The sequence below is a fragment of the Populus nigra genome, chromosome 6 (assembly GCF_951802175.1).
Source record: "Populus nigra chromosome 6, ddPopNigr1.1, whole genome shotgun sequence".
Taxonomy (NCBI): domain Eukaryota; kingdom Viridiplantae; phylum Streptophyta; class Magnoliopsida; order Malpighiales; family Salicaceae; genus Populus; species Populus nigra.
The window spans coordinates 14,435,272-14,457,989 of record NC_084857.1 but is presented as its reverse complement, the minus strand read 5'-3'; the positions used below and the strand labels follow the sequence as shown (position 1 = coordinate 14,457,989).

General features: G+C 29.9%; 1 protein-coding gene across 1 annotated transcript; it reads right to left on the bottom strand.

The window, feature by feature from the left end:
• Nucleotides 1-8,043: 8,043 nt before the first annotated feature.
• On the bottom strand, nucleotides 8,044-11,198 carry LOC133695626 (protein terminal ear1-like). The gene is made up of 5 exons (XM_062117538.1): nucleotides 10,335-11,198; nucleotides 9,488-10,199; nucleotides 9,175-9,294; nucleotides 8,849-8,990; nucleotides 8,044-8,739 (listed from the first exon to the last, which is right to left on the bottom strand). The coding sequence occupies exons 1-5, from the start codon at nucleotides 11,050-11,052 to the stop codon at nucleotides 8,392-8,394; spliced, it is 2,040 nt and encodes a 679-aa protein (XP_061973522.1). The 5' UTR covers nucleotides 11,053-11,198; the 3' UTR covers nucleotides 8,044-8,391.
• Between the last annotated feature and the right edge of the window lie 11,520 nt (nucleotides 11,199-22,718).

Sequence of the window (22,718 nt, the reverse complement as noted above, 5' to 3'; positions counted from 1 at the left end):
AAGCATCCAGCACGGACGAGGATGGAACAGAAGGATTGCAAATTAGACGGGGCAATTTCAAGTTAAGCTTGTAGAGTTGATTAAGGTATTGATTGGTATTCTGATTCTACCATGTTTTTTTTTTAATTTTTAATTTTTTAATATTAAATTGTTATATTTTTAGTTTTTTTTTGGAAAGTTTTAATGTAGTAGTAATAATAATAATAATAATATTAAGCTTAATTATACTCTAAAACAGGCCCCTTGTAAGTCATGTTAATTAGTTCAGATTTAAGAGAATTGTTTTTAAGCATAGTAGAAAGTAATATAGTATAAAATTTAGAGTTTATTGAATAGTTTGTCAATTATTTATTTATTTATTTATTGCTAGACTTTTTACCTTTTTATTTTCGAATTTCTTATTCACGCTAGTAAAAGATATCTTATTTTAAGAAGTAAAAAAGGCAAATAAAAAACCAACCAAGGCTTCTTTTTGTTAAACTGCTCAACAAATACTATAATAATTATCCGGATCTTATAAATTTAATTAAGAATAAAATTTAGCTGAGTCATGCTAATTTGCCGCCGAGTCAGGCAGGGCTTTGGCCTTTCAGGGCTATTTGTGTCAGCGCCTGGTGGCGGGATGTAATACGGATGAAGGTCAAAAGGCCCTGAAGCCACTGGTACTGCCACGTATACCAGCTGTAACCTGGCATTGGATTCCTGCTCATCACATGGTCTCCTTTCTCTTTCGTGATAAATTATTGATTATTAAGTGAGTACGTGGAAGTACGGTAGCTGTTTTGAGAGATATTTTAAATATGTAAATGAAATTATTATAATTTATTTTCAAATAAAAAATATTCTGCGCCAAACACACATTAATACGACTGCAGATTAACGTATAGATAACCGAGCCTATCTCCTCTCCCTCAGATCAAGAAAGGGAGAGTCTACGGCGAAGAAACATACAGCTCTATGTATAGAAATAGAAATATACTTTTCCATTTTATAAGCTTGATTTCATTCCATCCACCTTCTTAAATCTAACGATGTATTCCGCCTGTAACAGCTAGTTAAATATTTTTTATTTAAAAATATATTAAAATAATATTTTTTTTAAAAAAAATCTTTTTTAATATTAATATAACAAAAAAATTCTAAAATATTAAAAAAATTAATTTTAAATAAAAAAATTAAAATTTACTTACCTGTTTGGAACGCAATGTCAAAGGAAGAAAAGAGATAAAAATTGAATGGAACCTAGGTGACCCAACTTGTAATCAAACCTTTAATTAAATCAATCATCTAACTAAGTTTAATAAAATAAATCGTTATACCACACATATATATATATATATATATATATATATTAAGATGATAACATATTGATTTAATTCTGGATTAACAGGTCAATTTAAGTTAACATGTAAAATTCATAATCTAAATCAATTATAGAACAATCTAAATCATGAAAAAAAAACTATATGCTTTTATTAATTTTCAGGACCTGCAACATTCAAGTTTTTTCTATGCAAAGCAGCACTGCTTCTCCACGCCACTTGCAACACTACTCTCTCCTGGCCACCCTTGGCGTGCTAGCTGGTCTCCTATGCCCACTTTTCATGCCTACGATGGCTTCCTAACATGTCATTCAATCAAATAGCAGGACATCATGGCCAATCATAACCAAAATCTACACCGAGCTAGCATGACACATCATCCATAACTCAATTTTCTGAAAAAATATTTTTTTTCTATATGAAAAAAATTAAAAAAAGTAGATGTATATTACACTAAGTTCTAAGTTCTGGGATCCATACACAATTGTTCACCAAAGTCATTGAGAGAGACACACAACATACAGATACATTCTCCCTGCAGTTTTATTTATATTCATGTGGAGTCTTCTTTATATCCATGTGGGACTTGTTCGGCAAAAAAAAAACTCATGAACTAGCCCTAGATCGCACTCTTAAGAGCTAAAATCCTGTCTGAAGTTTTTCACGACCTCATTGGGATCCTTCTCAACATGATCTTTTATCTATTTGACTTGGTTCTAGTTGATGGGGGTGTTCTTGAAATGCAGTTGATATCATTAAAGAACGAAGACGAATTTGCATTTGATTCAACTTCCATGTGCATTCCATCATAGACGCACGACAAGCCTAGCCGGGAAGGAAGCACCACGGAGGCATGCATGGAACCTCTCATCATTTTCCCAATAGGCAGGCACACCACAAGGTGCATGCCTCTTGATTTGCATTCCTTGCTTTCAGATTTGTCAATGGTTGTTCTAGGAGCTTTAAAGTTTCAAGTAAATTTTATGAACTACTTGTGAAATCACGAAGTAATTTCTTTACGATTTAGTTTGGATGGAAATTTATGGGTTTGTAGTGATGTTGAAATTTAATCTCTTCTTTTCCGGTAATGTTTTAAATCTTCCGTCCGTCTTTTCTGTAAAATTGACTATATCTTCTTCTTCTTTTTAGTTGACCGGATAAAAAAGGTCGATCGACATCGATCAATCCACCTTTATGGTTCAAAATAAAAATAAATATTTAAATAAAAAAATGTTTGGAATTCCAACTTACCAAATGAAAAGACGTGAAAAAAAGGGGGGAAAATACACAAAACCACCATATAATATAGCGTATCCGGTCAGTAAAAAGACGTGACTATTTTTATCTTTGTTAAACAAGTCTAGGTCGAAAAGTGGAAGCATGGCTGCTGTTCATATTCCAAAGAAGCAATATGAGCTCAAATCCCTGCAGCTTTCTGTTTCTTTCTCGAAATGGTCAAGCCAACGGCACAGGAACAAGAGCTTTTCTGCATGGACATCCTTTTAACAGGGAGGATATATTTAACTGGTCAACGTTCGATAATCTCTGCAATGATCACTTTCTTTTGCATATCTAATCTTTGGCAAGGGACAAATTAAGGAACAAGATTTCCCAGAAGACATCCTTCACATGAAGAATCAACTCATCATGTGATTTACAACATTCATTATCCAAAAATAGTAAGGTTTAAGGGATAAAATATTACCACACGAGTAACGTTGTTTGATGCTATTCAGTTTTTGGCATCAAAGAAAATGAAAATGAGAGACTTTCAAGTCAAGGGACTTGCAATTTACTCTCCAAATCATGCAAATTTCAAGATGAATATGTTTTTTTTTACTTGCTCTCTTTAAATTTAAACGCAGAGATTGGTAAGTGCCCTTCAAGAAGGAAAAATGAAAAGTTTCTCATCTTCATTTCCTCCACTCTCTCATCTTCCATACATATAGTACAGACTACATCTTTTTTACTCGTACTGCACTATGGTTAGGTCATTTTTTTATAATCTTGAAAAATTATAAAGATATTAGCAAGTAAAAAATTTGATGAATAATGGACTAAATATCTTTAAAATATTAAGGTAGTGGCATATTACACTATACATTTAAAAATATATATATTGTCACGTTGATAGACTATATCTACTTGGGCCAACAATATTTAACTAGTGAAATGCGTAATATGAGATATGAACCCGTGATAACTCCATAAAATTTAAATTGAAACAAATTAGAAAGCTCAATTCTAACTAACCAAATATTATAGGCATAAAATAAAAAAAAATATTCAATTAAAAAAATAACTCGAGCAAACCTAGATCGGTAGTCGTGTTATGCCCCTAAAATTTTTAGAATAACAAATGAACATCATGAAAAGACTTTTTTATCCTTTGAGACCAGTTCATAGGTTTTTTTCAGTGAAGGGCAAAAATACTAATTTACTTTATAATTCACAATGACATAAAGTCAAGTGTACAATGCTTTTCCCACACCAAATAGGTTTTGTTAATTAGATTTGGGCCCGAGCTTGCCGCGGGACAGTGTTTTTTTTCCCCGTAAAAAATGAAATCTAGTTGTTGCAAGCGTATTTCAAAAAAAAAATGACTCGAGTTAGAGCCATAATCGGGTATAATAAGATGGTTTTATTTTAATTAAACTATAAAAAATAGACAACAATAATAAATGGATTAAAAAATCACAATAACTTGAGAAAAAAAAACCTTTGGAAGTGCAAATTTAGATAAAACAAAATGGATAAAAAAAAAGAACTCGAGTCAACTCGAGATAACATGGTAGACATATAACCTGGGTAACAAGGGGCGAGCCAACCTGAATTAATACACAAAACTCGTGGCTCATGTCATTAGATTGTGATAACCTCATAGAAAAGAAATTCAAGAAAACTACAAAGTCAATTTAAAAAAAAAAATTGAATGATGAAATCAAAAAATAAAATAAAATAAATAAAAAAGATATTCACCCACGTTATCTTTTCAAACTCGTGACTTGACTCCTTCGATTAAAAGGACCAAACATGAAAAAACCACGGAACTCAACTTCCAACAAATCAAACTTTGAATGATGAAATTGAAGAAACAACTTATACAAAAAAACAAAAAAAATAGCAATCAGAAGAGTAAGGATAAAAATCAATTTTTATGTAATGATAAGCAATTAGAATAAAAAATTATGTAATGATAAGCAAAATTATAATTTTATTATTCTAATTCACAATGCACTATAGAACTTCAATAATGTGCAATGTGAACATCTCCTTTTCCTTTTAGTTTATTTCAATTTCAACCTGACATGTTAAAATCTTTTTTTTTTCTCACTACATCTCAAACTTAAGATAAAACACCCTTTTGAATTAAAAGATTAAGCTTCAAGTAAAGTACAGTAATAGTTTTATATTTAAATCTTTAATGTATTTTTTTAAGTGAAATCTCTTTAACTTTAATATTTGCATAGATCTATGTTATATTATATTAAAATTTAATTCAATAAATTATAGAAATTAAGTGTGGTAGTATGAACTTCTAATAATTGATTAAAAAACTTTAATATCATATTAATGATTCACTCGATCCAAAATTTAAGTTCTTAAGTGATATTTCAAGATTAGTTTTATATTTGTGTTTTTTTAACATTTATAATCTATATTTTTTTTATTTTGTTCATTGTTAAAGAGTTAATATAAAGTTATTTTACAAATCTTATTTAAGTTTTTAAATTATAATAATTCTTTAATATGATATTAAAATTTTAATAACTAGACCCCGTTTGTTTGCTGGAAAGTAGTTTTTTTTGGAAAGTGAATTTCAAGAAAGTGAATTATTTTCCGATGTTTGATAGTGTAATGAAAAATAAGTTCGAAAACACTTTCCAGTGTTTGGTTATGTCATGGAAAATGAGCTGGAAAATAATTTATTAATAATTTATTTTTTTCAAGTTTATTAAAATAATGAGGAAAAAATCTTACAAATTAAAAAGTTGAATGAGAATGAAATTGAAAAAAAATATAATTTCATAAATTATCTCAAATAAAATAAATAATAATCAAAATAATAGAGATCAAATCTAAAAAATAAAAAAAATTGAAAGATGAAGAAATTAAATAATAATAATTAACATTTTATAAATTATTTCAAATAAAATAAGTAATAATAAAAAGAATGATGACCGAATTTGATAGATAAAAAAATTCAATTAAAAAATGATAAAGGAAAAGCAAATAACAATTATAAAAACGAGGACCATAATTAATATAAAAATTAAATTCTAAGAGATGAAATTGAAAAAAAAATATTCAAAACAAAATATATATAGCAATCAAAAGTTTGAGGACCAAATTTGATATAATCAGCAAATAATATGACATTTCTAAATTTTTCACAACTTCCAGAAAGTGTTTTCCGCCCAAAATAAAAGAAAAACACTTTCCTAGAAATCAAGCCAAATTTTTCTTCGATTGGAAAGTGTTTTCTGTTGAACGGAAAGTGTTTTTCTTTGACCAACTTTTCTAATGGCAAACTAACACCAGAAAGTTTGGAAATTGATTTCCCGAAAACCACTTTCCAGAAAAAAAACACAGTCTAAGTAATTATAATTTTAAATCTCATCATTTTTATTCTCTGTAATTAAATTTAAAATTAAGTATGAGATAATGATTAACATATAAAAATTTAAAATTGGCTGATATTTCAGAAGATATATTGAATAATTAATAAAAAAATCATTATAAACTCATTCAATAACTTAAACTCATGGATCGGAATAATTTTTTTGATGAACGATGGGTCCTCTATATATTGTTTGATTTTTTTTTTAATTCTAAAGTGTCATGCTAATATACTTAGTTTTTAGCTTCCTATCAAATAATTTTAAAAACTCATTTTTACAGCCATTTTTAAACTATTAAAACTACCCATATATTAATTATTTCTGTAATGATTAACAAAAATACTAAAAGAAAATAGGTTTTTATTGTATCTCATCTCACAAAGCAGTATTTATTGAAATTGTGCTTCTTTTTTATTTTCTTTTCAATTAATGTTTTTATTTTATCCTTTAATATTGAGTTGATTGAGAATTAAGCTTCATGATTTATTTTGATTTACTTTTTATAAGGTTATCATAATCTTGGGTCGTAAATTTAACATATTAACCTGAGTTTTCTCATGTCAATCCAATATGTTGTTATTTTAATATTAAAAAAATCATCTTGAAATTTTGTTTAGTCAAACAATATTCTTACGGATAGTCCGAGTTGTTTTTGGACTCGTAAAGTCAAACGAGTAGCATCAGATCAACTCTTGTATGATTTAAATTTTTTTCCATTAAAAAGAATATCAGCAGCATTTAAATATATATTTTTAACATTTAAGAACAGTTTAACCTAACCCACATAGCATAAAGCAGGTAAATAATCTAGTTATCTTATAGTTATAATCTGAGACCAAATACAAGAGGAGAGGATGTGGCCTCAAAGGACGAGGGGAAAATATGTTGAGGGAGGAAAATTTGTCGTCTCCTATACCTGTTCTCTCCCAGTTTTCAAGTCAATATCAAGTTTTTTTCCTTTCTGTTTACACATGTAAGATCTAGAACCCACCATAGCTATTAATCATGATATTTAAGATCCATCTCAAGCATCCTCTATAACATTTCAACAAATTAAAAAAACAAAAACTTTGAGCGTTCATGGAAGACAATCTTGCTCCATGGTCTTTAAGACGATCTTGCCTCCCCTAGACATTTTAAAACTCCTTTTTAAACCATCTAAGTGGTGATTTAGTGATAAAAATTTGGGACTAAGAAGTTTGCTCTCTCTGTGATCTCAGGTTCGAGCCATGTGGTTGCTCATATGATGGCCACTGGAAGCTTGCATAATCATTAACTTCAGGGCCCGTGAGATTAGTCGAGGTACGCACAAACTGACTTGGACACCCACGTTAAACTAAAAAAAAAACTCCCTTTTGTTGAAAACCAAAAGTCTAATCTTTAAATCTTTTGGAACATCATCAAACAAGGCTACAACCTTAAAACAACAAACATCATTATTAACAAAAACATCAAAATAGGTTTATGCTGTTTATTTTTGTATTTTAAAATTATGTTTTAAAATATTTTTTCAGGTTATTTTGATATATTAATATTAAAAAAAAATTAAATATATTTTTAAATAAATTAAATACTGCCACAGTGCATCCGCCGCGGTACATAGAACGTGCTCAAAATAACCCCAGCCATGTACAAACAGGCTTCAAGTACGTGAAAGGGAAAGAGGACGTACAGCGCACTATAGCATAAACGGGGAAGGTAATGCTAGAGTGCGCCAGGGCGAGGGGAAAATGACAGCAGCATGAGCAAGAACAATTGTAGAAGAGGGTGACGTACACATGCTACAAGTGAATGGCAGCCATCTGCAAAGAAAGCATTGAACGGCTGATGGAGGAGGCTTCCCTTTATCCTCTGGTTTTTCCCTCTTTCCTTGGAACGTTCAACGTAAACCCAAATTATTTTTAATCCCTCGTATCGAAGAAGATGAAACATACAACTGCGTTTTCCAATGTTTATATTTATTATCTTCATAATAATAATATTATTATTCCATTCTTAATTCTAGACCAAGAAATAAATTAATAAATCATAACCCAGTCATGATAATCTTTCAAGTAAATCTAAAGAACCCCATGCATATGCTATAAACACTCCCACCATTTTGAACTACAATTTTCATAGCCAGCTAAAAAGAGAGATTCAAAAACAAAAACGAGCTTGTACAATACAATTTCTTTAGTTTTTACTGCCACATTACAGTAGAGGGAGAGTAAATGGAGGTGATGGTGGTCAGGTCAGCTAGCTAGACTGAGTGAGGACAGATAAAGGTTTTAGGCTTGGTAAGTGACAGTGGGCTTTTATATGTAAGTGAGTGGGAGGCTCGGTGCTCAACAAGAAGCACCTCATTGGGCGGTGCAGGTTAAGCTGTTTTTAGCAGTAGACCAGTGATGGACACAGCGTTGGTTTTTGCAGTAAATATATGATTATCTATATGATACTCCTATCGTCTAGTTGCTGCCGCCACTACTGTCTTTGTCATCATCACCAACATCGCCGCCGTTTTGGCTGCTGCTGATGCTGCTACAGCACTTGTGCTGGTTTTCTCCTTCTTGGTCAGTGTTACCACATAACTTGTTGCAAATCTTGAGGCTGCTATCGTCTACACCATCTTCAATCTCATGGTGGGGGCGGTGACCTAGATTGATGGGCTGTTGGAGCTGCTTGAGGCCAATAATGGGGAGAGGCTCAGTCTGTTGCCTCCCGTCTCGAGGCGGAGAAAAAACAACTGGAAGATAGTGGTCCATCTCGCACGGGAACTTTGAGTTCTTAAAGTGCTCCTTCAACGCTTCCAATCCCTTCATCATTTGCACGAGTAAATATTTTCTTTAAAACCAGAACAAAATAATACAAACTTCAGTATTGCTCATGCTTGGGGATGTTGAAAGAGAAAATAGGGGGGAATACCTGAACTCTAGCGTAAGTGACTGCACAGATTTTTCGAGAGTTGAAGACCTCCCAGTGTTGATTATGGAAGGCCTTGTAGAGCCTCCATGCTGCCTGTGGGGACGTCATGTTCACGAACCCATACCCCACATTGCACTTGTTACTGTTTAATTTTCAAACCAAGAAAAATTCAGAAATGTGCAGCTCTGTACTTAATTATTAACTACTACATGGAAATTCAATTGCCTGAATATTTGTTTCTACTTATATGCCAAAGAAACCTAACCTCACAGAAACGAAAGGAAGGAAGGAAATAAATGAAGGATAGAGAAGAAAAAGGGAATCACTTGAAATCAATGGGAAGGTATAAAAAGTCATAAGAAGACAAGGGCTGGTCATCCCCATTGGCAATCTGCTCGTTGCAGTGAATGCAGTGATTGTCCAACATATTCAACACCAGCTTCTGACTGCAATTATTCATTAATAAACATTAATGAATCACCTCAACATATATACGCTTCTAAATTAACAGCAGATATTAGTAAAAACATCTCTCTAGTCTCATATATGTAGTATTAAAAAAAGGAGCGCAGCAGTATTAGTTTATTGATTAGTTCTAATAAAGGAATAATAATGATGGTAGCAGAAAAGAAAACCAACCTATACTTGTTGGGTATGTTCTTGATCATGACAGTGGTTCTGGAATCACTACCACTGGTTTCCACCATGGAATCATCACCACTTATGAGAAAACGAGTATCAAACTTCTTCGCTTGCCTTGTTCCCTTCCATGACTTCGCACTCTTCTGTTGATGCTTTGTAGCTGTGAAGGACTGGCTGTTCTGGCTCTTTTTTGAGCTTTTCTTGGGAGGCCCATGATCAGTAACCTTCTCAACAATTCCATCTCCAACTGCACCACCACCCAATGACAAGCACCCCGATGACGCAGCTTCATTTGAAGCCTCATTAGGGTTTCCCTTGCCAGGACTACCAGACGGTTTCTTTCCAGCTGAGGAGTGAGTTTCAGACAGAAATGAGCGGGGGGAGATATTCGGAGACGAGCAGCCGGAGGAGAATCTACGAAGCAATGGTGGTGATGGTGGAGAGGCGTAAGTTGAAATTCTGGAACGGTTAAGGTTTCTTGTGGAGTTGATGGCAGGAGCAGAGAAGGAGGTTTTGGAAGTGGTGGTGCTGGCATTGAAAAACTTCTTTCCATACCCACCAGGACGACTGAATTCAATATCAACTTGCTTTCCGTAAATTTCCTTTCCATTCATCTCTCCGAGTGCCTTGGCTGCATCTCTTACATCATAGAACTCCACAAACCTTTGGTGCCTCTTCAAAGGAGTCTCTCTCAATTCCTTAACAGCACCTGCCCAATGAGAAAATGTCAAAAACAAAAAACAGTTAGCAGGAAGAAAATAGTCCACGAAAGTTTCAAGCAATCTGACTTGAACCAAAAAGACCAAAACCTCAAAAAAACCCCAGAACAAGACAAACAATTTACCAAAAGCTTGGAAAGTTTCTTTGAGACATCTAGTAGAAACATTGGGGTCCAAATTGAAGACCACAAGGGTCCCTTGATTTTGCCCGTCGGGCACCGCTTTACAAGACGGGATAATAAACTGAGCCCAAACTACACAACCCGCAATCAAACCACGCGCCGGTGGGGGTGGTGCAATATTCAAGCTCAAGCTCTCACAATTTTGAATAAAGAGATTCCTTAGCCTGGCTTGATGCAGCATGTGCTGCTCTCGTATCTCCCTCAAGGCTCTCTCTGCATGCCTTAAATCGTAGAAATGAACGGTCACGATCCCATCACCTACTCTTTCCATCTGGACCCCTCTAACTTCTCCAAAAACCTCCAATTCTCTCCTAATCAATGTCTCACTCACGTCGCTCGGCACTGAACTCAGTACCAGAGTCCGAGTTGGCGCGCCAGTAGGAGGAAGAGGGAGAGGAGTACCCACGGTATCGTACATCGGAGGCACATGATGATGATACTGGGTGAAACCTACAAAGTCGCAAAACGGCACCGCTTGAGGGGTGTAGGGGTAGTAGACTTGGTGCAGGAGCTGAGGTAGTTGTGGTGGTGGCGGCGGAGGCGGCGGCCCAAAAGGAGGAAATTTTGTAGTGAAATCTTGAAGATTATTATGTCGAGGTCGGAACTCTTGAGCTCTAGGGTCTAGGTTTCCCGGAAACGGTACAAAACCGGTTTCTTCCATGGTGGTTTTAAAACCGGTGAGTACAAAGAAAAGGACGGGGAAGAATGGTTTCCGGCGAGGCAACAGCTAAAAAGACAAGGGGCAGTTCACTGGTAACAGTACGTTTGTTATCTCTCTAGTCTGTTTTGTCTCTCCGAGTCCTTGAAATAAAAAAGGCTAACAAAGTTTCCTTTATCTCTCCTCTCTGGAGGTGTTAAAACTGTCCTTTGCCAGCTTTATGCGTAATGACAACAATGCCCTTCTACCCTTTCTGTTTTGGGGACTTGCTTGTTTGTTGATGATCTGGGGTCATTAACGGGAGAGGGTCCTAATTAGTAATTACTGAGCTGATAGGATTTTTATGGAGCCTAGTTTTTCACATTTGCACGAGAATGAGTTTTGGCCGTACACGTGGCAGTTGAGAGGAATTATGTATGTTCAGGAGAGACAATCAAATTAACGGCGACGATGAGAACGTAGCGTACGAGTACAAATAATCTCATGTCTTGAATTAACTCTCTTTAATTTTTTATATTCAAATCTTGAAGCTATTATTTTAAAAAATAAATGGTAGATAATATGAATATTATTTTAAAATTTAACTAATATAAATATTTATATTATAAAATAATAAATAAATTTTGTTTATGTAATAAAAATCAAGAAAATGGAGGTGCGGATAAAGATGATGGTAAATATGAGGGAAGGCAACAAAAAGAGCGAAAAGGGTTTTGGGAAAAGAAGAGGAAGGGGATAATGATTAATGAAGGCAAGGAGGAGGTGCTATGGTACTTCATGTTGTTATTTGGACTCCACAGAAAGGGATGCTTTCTTCGGACACCCCCATTTAATTTCTGACTATATATAGATACTTTTAACTCATCAAGGCTAGATATTTATATTTATTTATTTATATTTATATTTATATTTATATTTATAAACTGCAGATCAGTCTCCTGCCTATATAGTCACAAACAAATACTTTCCAGCCTTTAAAATGTATATTTTTATTTATATCAACAGTTAATCCTTGTATAATTTAGTTTATGTTTTTTTATTTTTTATAAAGTTAATCTAGTCAACAAGTCGATGCGACTTGGATTTTCAAATTATAATTTAATTAGCCTGGTCATATCCGACTAATACATGATGAAATCAATTTTAAGGATTTATTTTGTCCGAAACAAAATGGTTTTTGTTTGTTTTAATTTATTATTTTGTAATAAATCCAAATTAATCTGTTAACTCATGGATTGGACGGACCGCCCTATAACCTGAACCTTCAGACTAGTCTCTGATGGGTGTGATTCTTGTGGCTCTGCAAATTTGAACTCTCTAGCAGTAGAAATTATTAATGGTGATAATTTTTATTTTGGTGGGTTTGGTTTCTATTAAAAAGAACTAATTAAATTGAAATTTTAAAAAAAATTGAAACCGGTTTAAACTGACCAACTTCGATTCGCTTTAATTTTTTTAGGATAAAAACAGGTTCAAACTGATTTGGCTCAGTTTTTTTATTTGGCTCGGTTTTTTTCCGGTTTGGCTAGGTTTTTTTTGTTTGAGTTCGATTCGGTTTTTTCAGTTTTAGGCTTATAAAACCGAAATCAAACCGTACCGATTGGTTTTTTCAAAATTTTAATCGATTTAATTGAGTTTTTTCACAGTTCAGTTTTTTAATTTTCTTTTCTAATTTTTTTAATTTTTTAACTCACCCCTATAAATTATCTGCAAGAACACTTTGGTAATGTATTTTAGCATAGGCGATGGAGAGGAGAATGTTAATCAATGCGGTGGGTGGGAGTCCTTGAACTGATTTACAACTCGCCCGTTCAACGTGGACTTTCTAGATCTGGCATTATGTTAGGGTCTGTTACCATTATAATTATTATTATATTATTAAATAATACTCTAAAAAGTATGGGAAAACGCTGTCGCTTGTACTTATAACTTATAATTATAATAATATAATTTATATATTATAATTATACTTATAATAATAATAATATATACTAAAATATAGCTATTTTTTTCTTTTTTGTTTTTAATTTTTAATTTTTTTTACTGTTTTTATTTAAATTTTTTTTGCTTTTTTCTTTGTGTCTTTTTTGTTTAATTTAGTTTGTTAATGTTATATTTTTTATTTAGTTATCAAATTTTCATGACATGGATCCCGAATTTGACAGATTAACTCAGAATTTTTTTATTTTTTTTCTTTTTAATTAATTTTTTTCATTTATTTTAGTTTGTTAATGTTAAATTTCTTTCTATTTAATTATCATACTTTCATGACACGTATCCCGGGCTTGACCGGTTAACCAAGTTTGATAGTTTAACTCAGTTAAACCGTCATTTTTTTTCTATTTACTTATCAAACTTTCATGACGCGAATCCCAGGTTTGACGGGTTAACTTTGGTTGAAGGGTTAACCCAGTCAATTCAGATTTTTTTTCTTTTTCTTCATTAGTTTTTTTTTCTTCCTGTTGATTTTTTCTTTTTCATTAATCTATTTTATTATCACACTTTTATGACACGACCTTGCAGCCAAACCCACTTCTAAGGTTATTAGGTCTGGTGTTGCAGCCAAACTCACTTAAACGTAGGGCATGCAAGTTTAATGTTATTATTAATATTATAAATATTATTTTTAGATCAGGTGTTGCAGTCAAACCCAAGATTCTTGGATATAGCTTTACAGAAAGACTTAACATTTTTAGATCATACATATATATATATATATAATACAAAAAAATAGATCCGCGGCATCGCGTGGATCATATAACTAGTTATAACATACTCTAAAAGGCGTGGAAAAAGTACTGTAGTTTTCCCCCACGCCTTTTATTTTCATTGCAATTGTATATAATAATAATTATTATTATTATAACATACACTGCTCTCTCTTTTTTTGTTTTTTTCCCTATTCTTTCTTATGCCTTCATGGCTTCTTCTTTTTTCTGTGTTTTTTTTTTATGAATTTTTTTAGTTTAATTTAGTTTGTTAAAATTAAATTTTTTTATTTAATTATCAGACTTTTACGACACGGATCCCGAGTTTGACGGGTTAACCTGGTTTGACGAGTTAACCCGGAATATTTTTTTTGCTTTTTTTCTTTTTAATTAATTTTTTTGCTTTGTTTAGTTTAGTTTGTTAATGTTAAATTTCTTTCTATTTAATTATCAGACTTTTATGACACGTATCTCGGCCTTAACAGGTTAACCCAGTTAATTTTGGGTTGACCCGTCAATTTTTTTCTATTTAGTTATCAAACTTTTATGACACGAATCTCAGGTTTGACGAGTTAACCTGATTTGAAGGGTTAACCCAGTTAATTCAGATTTTTTTTCCTCATTAGTTTTTTCTTCCTGTTAGTTTTTTTCTTTATTTTTTTCTTTTTAATTAATCTATTTAATTATCATACTTTTATAACACGAACTTGCAGTCAAACCCACATCCAAGGCTTTTGTGTCCGCTGTTGCAACCAGACTCAATTAAACTTGAGTCATGTAAATTTAATATTATTATTAATATTATAAATATTACTTTTATACAGTCCGCGGTGAAAAAGTTGATGCCTTTAGTTTTTTTTGTCTTTTTGTCTTTTTTGTCTTTTTTAATTTAGTTTCTTAATATTAAATTTTTTCTGTTTAATTATCAGACTTTTATGACATAGATCCCAGGTTTGACGGGTTAACTCGGTTAATTCAGATTTTTATTTTCTTTTTCTTCATTAGTTTTTTTTCTTCCTATAGGTTTTTTTTCTCTTTACTTTGTCCTTTTTAATTAATCTTTTTTTTCTTATATATAATAATAATAATAATAATAATAATAATAATAATTATTATTATTATTATTATTATTATAACATATACTAAAACTACTCAATGTTTCACTGTGCACTACACAGTGCATTCCATAGTGAAACGCTGAGTTGTCTTTTTTTTTGTTTTTAATTTTTTTTTCCTTTTTTTATTTAAATCTGTTTTCTATTTAGCTATCATACTTTCATGAGACGAATCTCAGTCTTGACAAGTTAACCTGATTTGGTGGGTTAACCCAGTTGATTCAGATTATTTTTTTTTCCTCATTATTTTTGTTCTTTCGATTTCATCTTTTAATATTGTATGTAGTCCACGATGAAAGCACTGTAGCTTGTCCATGCCTTTTATTTTCATTCACTTATATATTACAATAATAATATTATTATAATAATAATTATATTATTATGTTATAATTATAATTATAAACTGCTCATGTTTTTTTTGCTTTTTTTTTAGTCCTTTTTTTATGCCTTTATAGCTTCTTTTTTTTTCTTTTTCTTTGTGTTTTTTTCTTTTAATTAATTTTTGTTTGGTTTAGTTTGTTGATGTTAAATTTCTTTCTATTTAATTATCAGACTTTCATGACACGTCTCTTGGGCTTGATGGGTTAACTAAGTTAATTCAGATTGTTTTTCTTTTTCTTCATTAGTTTTTTTTTCATGTTGGTTTTTTTCTTTGTTTTTTTTTAATTAATCTATTTAATTATCATATTTTTATGACACAACCTTGCAGCCAGACCCACATTCAAGGCTCTTGGGTCCGCTGTTGCAACCAGACTCAATTAAACTTGAGTCATGTAAGTTTAATATTATTATTAATATTCTAAATATTACTCTTGGGTCAAGCGTTGCAGCTAGACCAAAGACTCTTGGATATATCTTTGCTAAAAGACCTAACACTCTTAGATCTTGGTATTTTTTGATGTTTTTTATGCAAGGAAAAAAAATAACCCTTGGCGTATGCTTTTGTTTTTTTTTCTTTTGCTTTTTAAGCCTTTTATTGTGGATTGCACAGTGTAGTCCACAGTAACTAGTAATATCTATAACCTGACTGCATAAATTGAGTTATAACTCGCCCGTTCAACCTGGACCATTACCATAATATCTATAACCTGACTACATAACTGGTTGCTCATATGATGGTCATTGGAGGCTTACATGGCCGTTAACTTCAGGGTCCGTGAGATTAGTCGAGGTGCGGGTAAGCTGGCCCGAATATCCATGTTAAACTAAAAAAAAATTGAATTTACGAGAACGATGCCCTAATTTAAGTTTCATCCAATCTAATTTAATTCTCACTTGTTTACAAGAATTTCTTCCGACCCATATAATTGAATTCAAGTAATTCATTTTCTAGTTGTAAATAGAACTAGATTATTGTACCATGTTGCGTGGAAGATCATTTTTTTTAATGATAAAAAAATATATTTTTTAGAGGGTGAAATTATATACATTAAAAAATATCCAAAAATAAATCAAGTGAAAATAGGTTAATCTGTTAAACCTGCAACCTTTTATGAGATTGAGATAATCACATAGAATTTAAATAATAAAAAAATATAGATTTCAATTAAAAATAATAAGAGTTAATTTACCAAACTTGCGATTTAGATTATAAAATCATGATAATCTTATTAAAAGTAAATAAAAAAATATAAAGTCTAATTTTCAACCATTTTCAATATTAAATTATGAAATCGAAAAGATAATCAACTAGAAAAGGTGGCCTAAAAAAATGACTCAAATTAATCAAAACTAAACTATCAAACTTGTGACCTAAGTCATGAGATCGAGATAAATTCATAGAAAGTAAATAAAAATATACAAAGCTTTACTGCTAACAAATTTAATATTTAAGGTTAAAATCGAGAAAAAACTCAAATCCATAAAATTGGTATATAGCCTAAAAAAATGAAAAATATTACAAAGTACAATCCTAAAACAACCTAGTATTAAATAATAAAAAAAGCTAAATAAAAAATATTATGTTGTTGAAGGGTGAAAATTAAAAACAAAACAAAAAATTACTATTTCAATGAAAGTGTGGCTATAATGACTTGGTCACACTTTTAGTGTTTTGTTAATTAACTAGATTGTTGTCCATTGCTACGCTGCAGGTCGAATTATATTTTTTGTAACATAAAAAAATTCAAGCACCGCTAACATTTTTTTACTAATTTTTTTTTAAATCTTATAGGGGTTGATCTGATATGATAAGATCGAACCTGGTCAAGTTGATGAATCTAAAGACAACTTGGGAAACCGGTAAAAATATAGTTTGACTAAAAAAAAATTTTAAATGACATTTTTTAAAAAAAATATTAAGATAACAACATATTAAATCGATCCATGTCGATTTGGGTTAATTTGTTAAATTCACAACTTTGGTTATAATATTATGATAATCCCATATAAAATAAATAAAAACAAATCATGGAACTCAACTCAATATTGAAATATGAAATAAAAAAATCAATTAAAAAAACAAAAAAAACTCGAGTCAACCTGCTAAATTAATGATTTGAATCATGAGATCACGATAATCTCATATAAATTAAATCAAAAGAAACTATGAAGCTCAATTCTCAACTCATCTAATAGTGAAGGATGATATTGAAAAAAAAAATGACAAAATAACACCTAAGTCAACTTGGATTAACTTATTAAACTCATGATCTGGGTCATAATATTAGGATAACCTCATAGAAATCAAACTGAAAAACAACCTGGGATAACTCGACGCTCATTGCCAAACCAACGACTTAAGTCATTAGACTAGGGTAACCTTATATGAATGAAATTAAAATAAATTATGAAGCATAATTATGAATTAACATATTATTGAAGAATGAAATTGAAAAAACAATAGTAAAAAAGGACATAATAAAATAAGTCGAGTCAGCCCAAATTAACCAATGAAACCTGTAATCTAGGTCATAAGACCAAGATAACCTAATAAAAAATAAATTATGAAGCTTAGTTCTTAATCAACCCAAAGTTAAATGATAAAATTGAGAAACAAAAATGCTAATTAAAACATAGAAAAAAAACTCGAGTCAGTCGGGTTAACTCACTAAACTTGCAACACATATCAAGAAACTGGGATAACCACATAAAAAATAACCTGTAACAAATCATAAATCTTAATCTATAATAAATCAAATATCAAAGGATTAGATTAAAAAAAAATAGATTTAAAAACCAAATAAAAGTTAATACTATAATAAATAATGTTTTATAAGGTTAGTGGTGCAGTACAAAAGAATCATTTTTTTAGTTTTTTTTAATAATAATAATTTTAAAAAAATAAAAAAATAATAATAATTAATAGTAGTAGTAGAGTAGGCTACTGGTATGCTTCATGCAATTAAACATGAAGATATGATTTCATTCCCTATACTTATGAATGCATGGACAAAATTGATAGTTCTTCACGGAGTCTAAGAGCTACATTAATTAATTATTATTATTACTATTCAACAAAACATATATCACGTGTAACTACAGTACATGATGTACAATCGGCTGATATATAAAAAAATACACCTTTAAAAAAAAAAACCGAAAATAATACACCTTGGACAAGTATTAGCCTTGTTGGAGCGCTTCGTTGCCAGGCGAAATTATTTATTTTTATAAAAAATAATATTTAGGTATTGAAATAAGATTAAAAAAAACATAAAAGTTTGTTTATGAAAAATATGTGGGGCCAAACTAATACAAGATATTCTATTAAATTTGCGGTCCAAATTATGTGACTGAAACGACCCAATAAAAAAATAACCATAAAGCTTTTTTAAAAACAAATATATTAACTTTTTAAACATGTGTCTCGAGTTATTAGAAGTGGAGCATCCAATATAGAAAAATCATAAAATCAAATTTTTAATAAATTAAATATTAAATGATAAAAAAACAATCATACAAAAATATTTTAAAAATAGTAATTCATAAAATGAGAATTAAAATTATTATTACTACTATTATTGATAAGTAATATAATCATTGTTATTATTATCAATATTGTTATTTATATTATTATTAAAATTACTATCGTTATTATTATTGTTAGTGGTGGTGGTTTCATCGTTGTCACGACCATTGTCATTGTTGTTGCTGCTGCTACTGCTAGCATTGTCATTAATAATAATAACAATCTCATTAGTATTATTACTATTTTTACAACTATTTGTACTGTTATCTTCATGATTATTATTATTATTACTATTATTGTTGTCATCAGTATTCTTCTTCTTCTTCCTTGTATTATTGTTGTTGTTATTGCTACTACTATTATCATTATTATCATTATTATTATTATTATTATTATTATTATTATTATTATTACTTCTAATACCATTAACATCAAACCATAATCATTATAATTATTATCATCACCACAATTATTATCATTGTAACAAATTATTATTGTCATTGTTGTTACCATCATCATCATCAAAATCACAATTATTATCACCATTATCATCATCATAATAAATTATTGTTATTACTATTGCCATTATTATCACTATTATTATCATTATTATTTTTTTATTATTGTAGTGAATAGTGGAGCTCTCTACTGTTCACATGCAACGTGAGCAGTGAAGAATTGTTATCATCATCGCAACTATTAATATCATCACTATTGTTGTTATTATCACTACTATCATTATTAGTATCGTTGTTACTATCACTGCCACCAATGTTATTACTATCATCATCACTAACTTTATTATCATCATCATCATCATCATCATCATCATCATCATTGTCATCGTCATCATTACTGTCATTAATAATATTATCATCATCATTATTATTATTGTTATTACTATTATCATTATTATTATCATCATCAATATTATTATCATTTCCATTATTATCATTCAAAAAATAAAAACTTTAAACTTGATTTGAAGAATAAAATCAAAAACTATAAAAAATTTAACAAGAAGGCAAGAGAAAAAAAATAAGAAATCAAAAGAAGAGAGATCAAACTTAAATTATTATTATTCTCATTGAAAAAATAAAAAATCATAAACTTGATTTAAAAGATAAAATTGAAAGCAATAAAAACTTTGACATGAGGAGGACAAAGGAAAAAAAAAGAAATTAAAAGTAGAATGACCGAATTGAAACATGTTACATATATAAATTAGAAACCAAGGGTTAAATTGAAAACAAATAAAACTTTAACATAAGAGAAAATGATAAAAATACTAAAACCAAAACTAAAAAGACTGAATTTTAAATGCCAATAAAAATGAGAATCATAGTGCTTTTCCGGAGATAAAAGAGAGAAACGAAGGGAAAAAATAGGGCAACTAGCTATAAACCGGTCACATTTTAATTGCACACGCCACCTAATATGGAATAGAAGATGGCGATGAATAAAATAATATGGAAAAAATCTATTTTTTACTATTGGGAGCCTCCACATGCATCGCCCATGGTATACGGAGGCTCCCACGTGCCATCAGTTTTTTTCAATTAAAAAATAATATTTTAATGTTAAATTGCAAAACTACTCTCAACCAAACTAACAATTAACAAAAACAATTTGAGACAAAAAAAAACCCTAATACCCCTACCCAAATGAATTATTTTTTTTTTAATATAAGGGCACATGTATAATTGTATTGTATATTAAAAAATAAAAATACACAAATACTCCTACCCGAAACAATTGATTTTTTTTTTTACTCTTGAGAGTATTTTGATTATTTTAATGTTAATTAAAATGATGAATATATAAAAATACTCCCAAACAAATTAAAAATTACCAAAGCATTGTCCGAAAATACCAAAACACTCCTGGTTCAAAAGCATCCAATGTTTTTAGCCAGATCATATAAAGCAAAATTATATTTTCAAAACATTGTAGTGAATAGTGAAATGTATCTAAAGAAAAAGATTAACTCATAATAATTTCTTTTAAGTCTTATTTTATTTTTATTTTTATAATCCAATTTCCATAGCAATACTTTATTTGTTTTCCCAATTTAAAAAAACGAAAATCAGTAATTATACCCAGCAAATTATTGTTGGCAGAGCACACTGCGGCTCTTTACAGAACAAATTAATGGAGCCTTTGCATGAACAAATTACATCGTGGCTCGGTGGTGAGCTTGTTGGTTTTTGAGGATTAGAGTCCAACATTTTTGTAAGTTTTGGAATATTTATAAGCGACAATATGGGGAGGAGTACCGATTCGTAATTAACTAAACATTGTAGGATGTGGCTAAATTATTATAGCTACCTTTTAAATATTGAAACAGTTTTTTTTTTTCAAATGAAACCTTTAATAACTTAATTTCTTTTTATTTTTTCAATTTTAATTTAATCTTTCATATTAAGCTATTTCGGAACGTGCTTTGTAAATCTTCTTAATTTTTTTATATTTGGTTTTATATTTGTTTTATAGATTTTGTTTTTTCCCCTTAATTTAAACGTTAGATACTTATAATTTAATGGAAATGTGGCTTTATAATTTTTTTTATATATAAATTTATTCTAATTTTATGATCTATATTGCGGGTTTAACATGTTAACTTATGTTGTTTTTTACTTGGGCTGCTTTTTCTAATTTATATTTTCTCATTCATACTTTAACATTGAAATAATTAAAAATTGAGCTTTTTATTTTTTTTTAATTTTTTTTATGAGATTATCATGATCTCGTGACTCAGGTTACGGATTTAACAAGTTGACTTTGTTTATTTTTAACTAAATATTTTTTTTAATTTCACCATCCAATAATCTAAACTTTCTTTTTATATTATTTTTCAGTTTCTTCTTTTAGTATTGGGTTATTTCAAAATTAAGCTTCATAATTTTTTTTAACTTATTTTATGTGGAGTTATCTCTGCAACATGTATTTATTTTTTTCTTTTGATTTCAACTTTCAACATTAGATCCGTTGAAAATGGAGCTTCATAATTTTTTTATTTGTTTTTATGAAATTATTCTAGTTTCATGACCCGAGTCACAGGTTTAACAAGTTGGCCTGAGTTGACATAGATTGTTGTATTTTAAAAAAATATTAATTTTTTTGTTTCATCCTTCAACATTAGGTTAGTTGAAAATTGAGTTTCATATTTTTTTTAGACTTTCTTTATGTGAGGTTATCTCAGTCTCATGACTGGAGTTGTTAACCCAGGTTGACTCGGTAGTTTTTTTTAAAAAAAATTTATTTTTACTTTCGTTTTTTAATATTGGGTTGATTATGAATTAATCTTCATAATTTATTTTGATTTAACTTCTATAGGGTTATTACGATTTCATGATTTGAGTTATAGATTTAACAAGCTAACCTTGATCAATCTAATATGTTATAATCTCAATATTTAATAAAAAAATACCATCTAATATATTGTTATATCGATATTTTAAAAAATATCATCCAATATATATTATATTTTAAATTTATGATTAAATATTTTTATTATAAAAAACATTATAACTTTTTTATGTCAAGAAAAAATTTATCTACCTCGCAATACTGTGCAGTACAAGTCAATAGCCACGAGAGGAGAGCGTATAGCGACTGTCAGGTGATACAACACGGGACTGGTTTAGCAGTTAATTTTTGAAGTATTTTTTGTATAATTAACATGTAAAAATATATAATAAGTGAAAATTCAATTTTAATTGATCCGGTAGTAAATTGACTACAGAATTCAAGTAATTAATACAGCATATTTTCATATAATTAGCATGTTCTGAGCAATCAATGCATACATTCATATGAACACTTCTAACTCATGCGAGAGTAACCTGATTATTAAATCATTTTAACATTTTTATCCCATCATCTAAAACCTTTAAATATAATTATTATAATGTTACAGACAAAAAAAAAACTTAA

Excerpts from the sequence above, each read along its gene's own strand:
- LOC133695626 (XM_062117538.1), bottom strand. The coding sequence starts at position 11,052 with ATGGAAGAAACCGGTTTTGTACCGTTTCCGGGAAACCTAGACCCTAGA. Across the intron at positions 8,991-9,174 it reads TACCTTCCCATTGATTTCAA|TAACAAGTGCAATGTGGGGT; the intron begins GTGATTCCCTTT and ends AAAATTAAACAG. Across the intron at positions 8,740-8,848 it reads TCACTTACGCTAGAGTTCAG|GGATTGGAAGCGTTGAAGGA; the intron begins GTATTCCCCCCT and ends CAAATGATGAAG.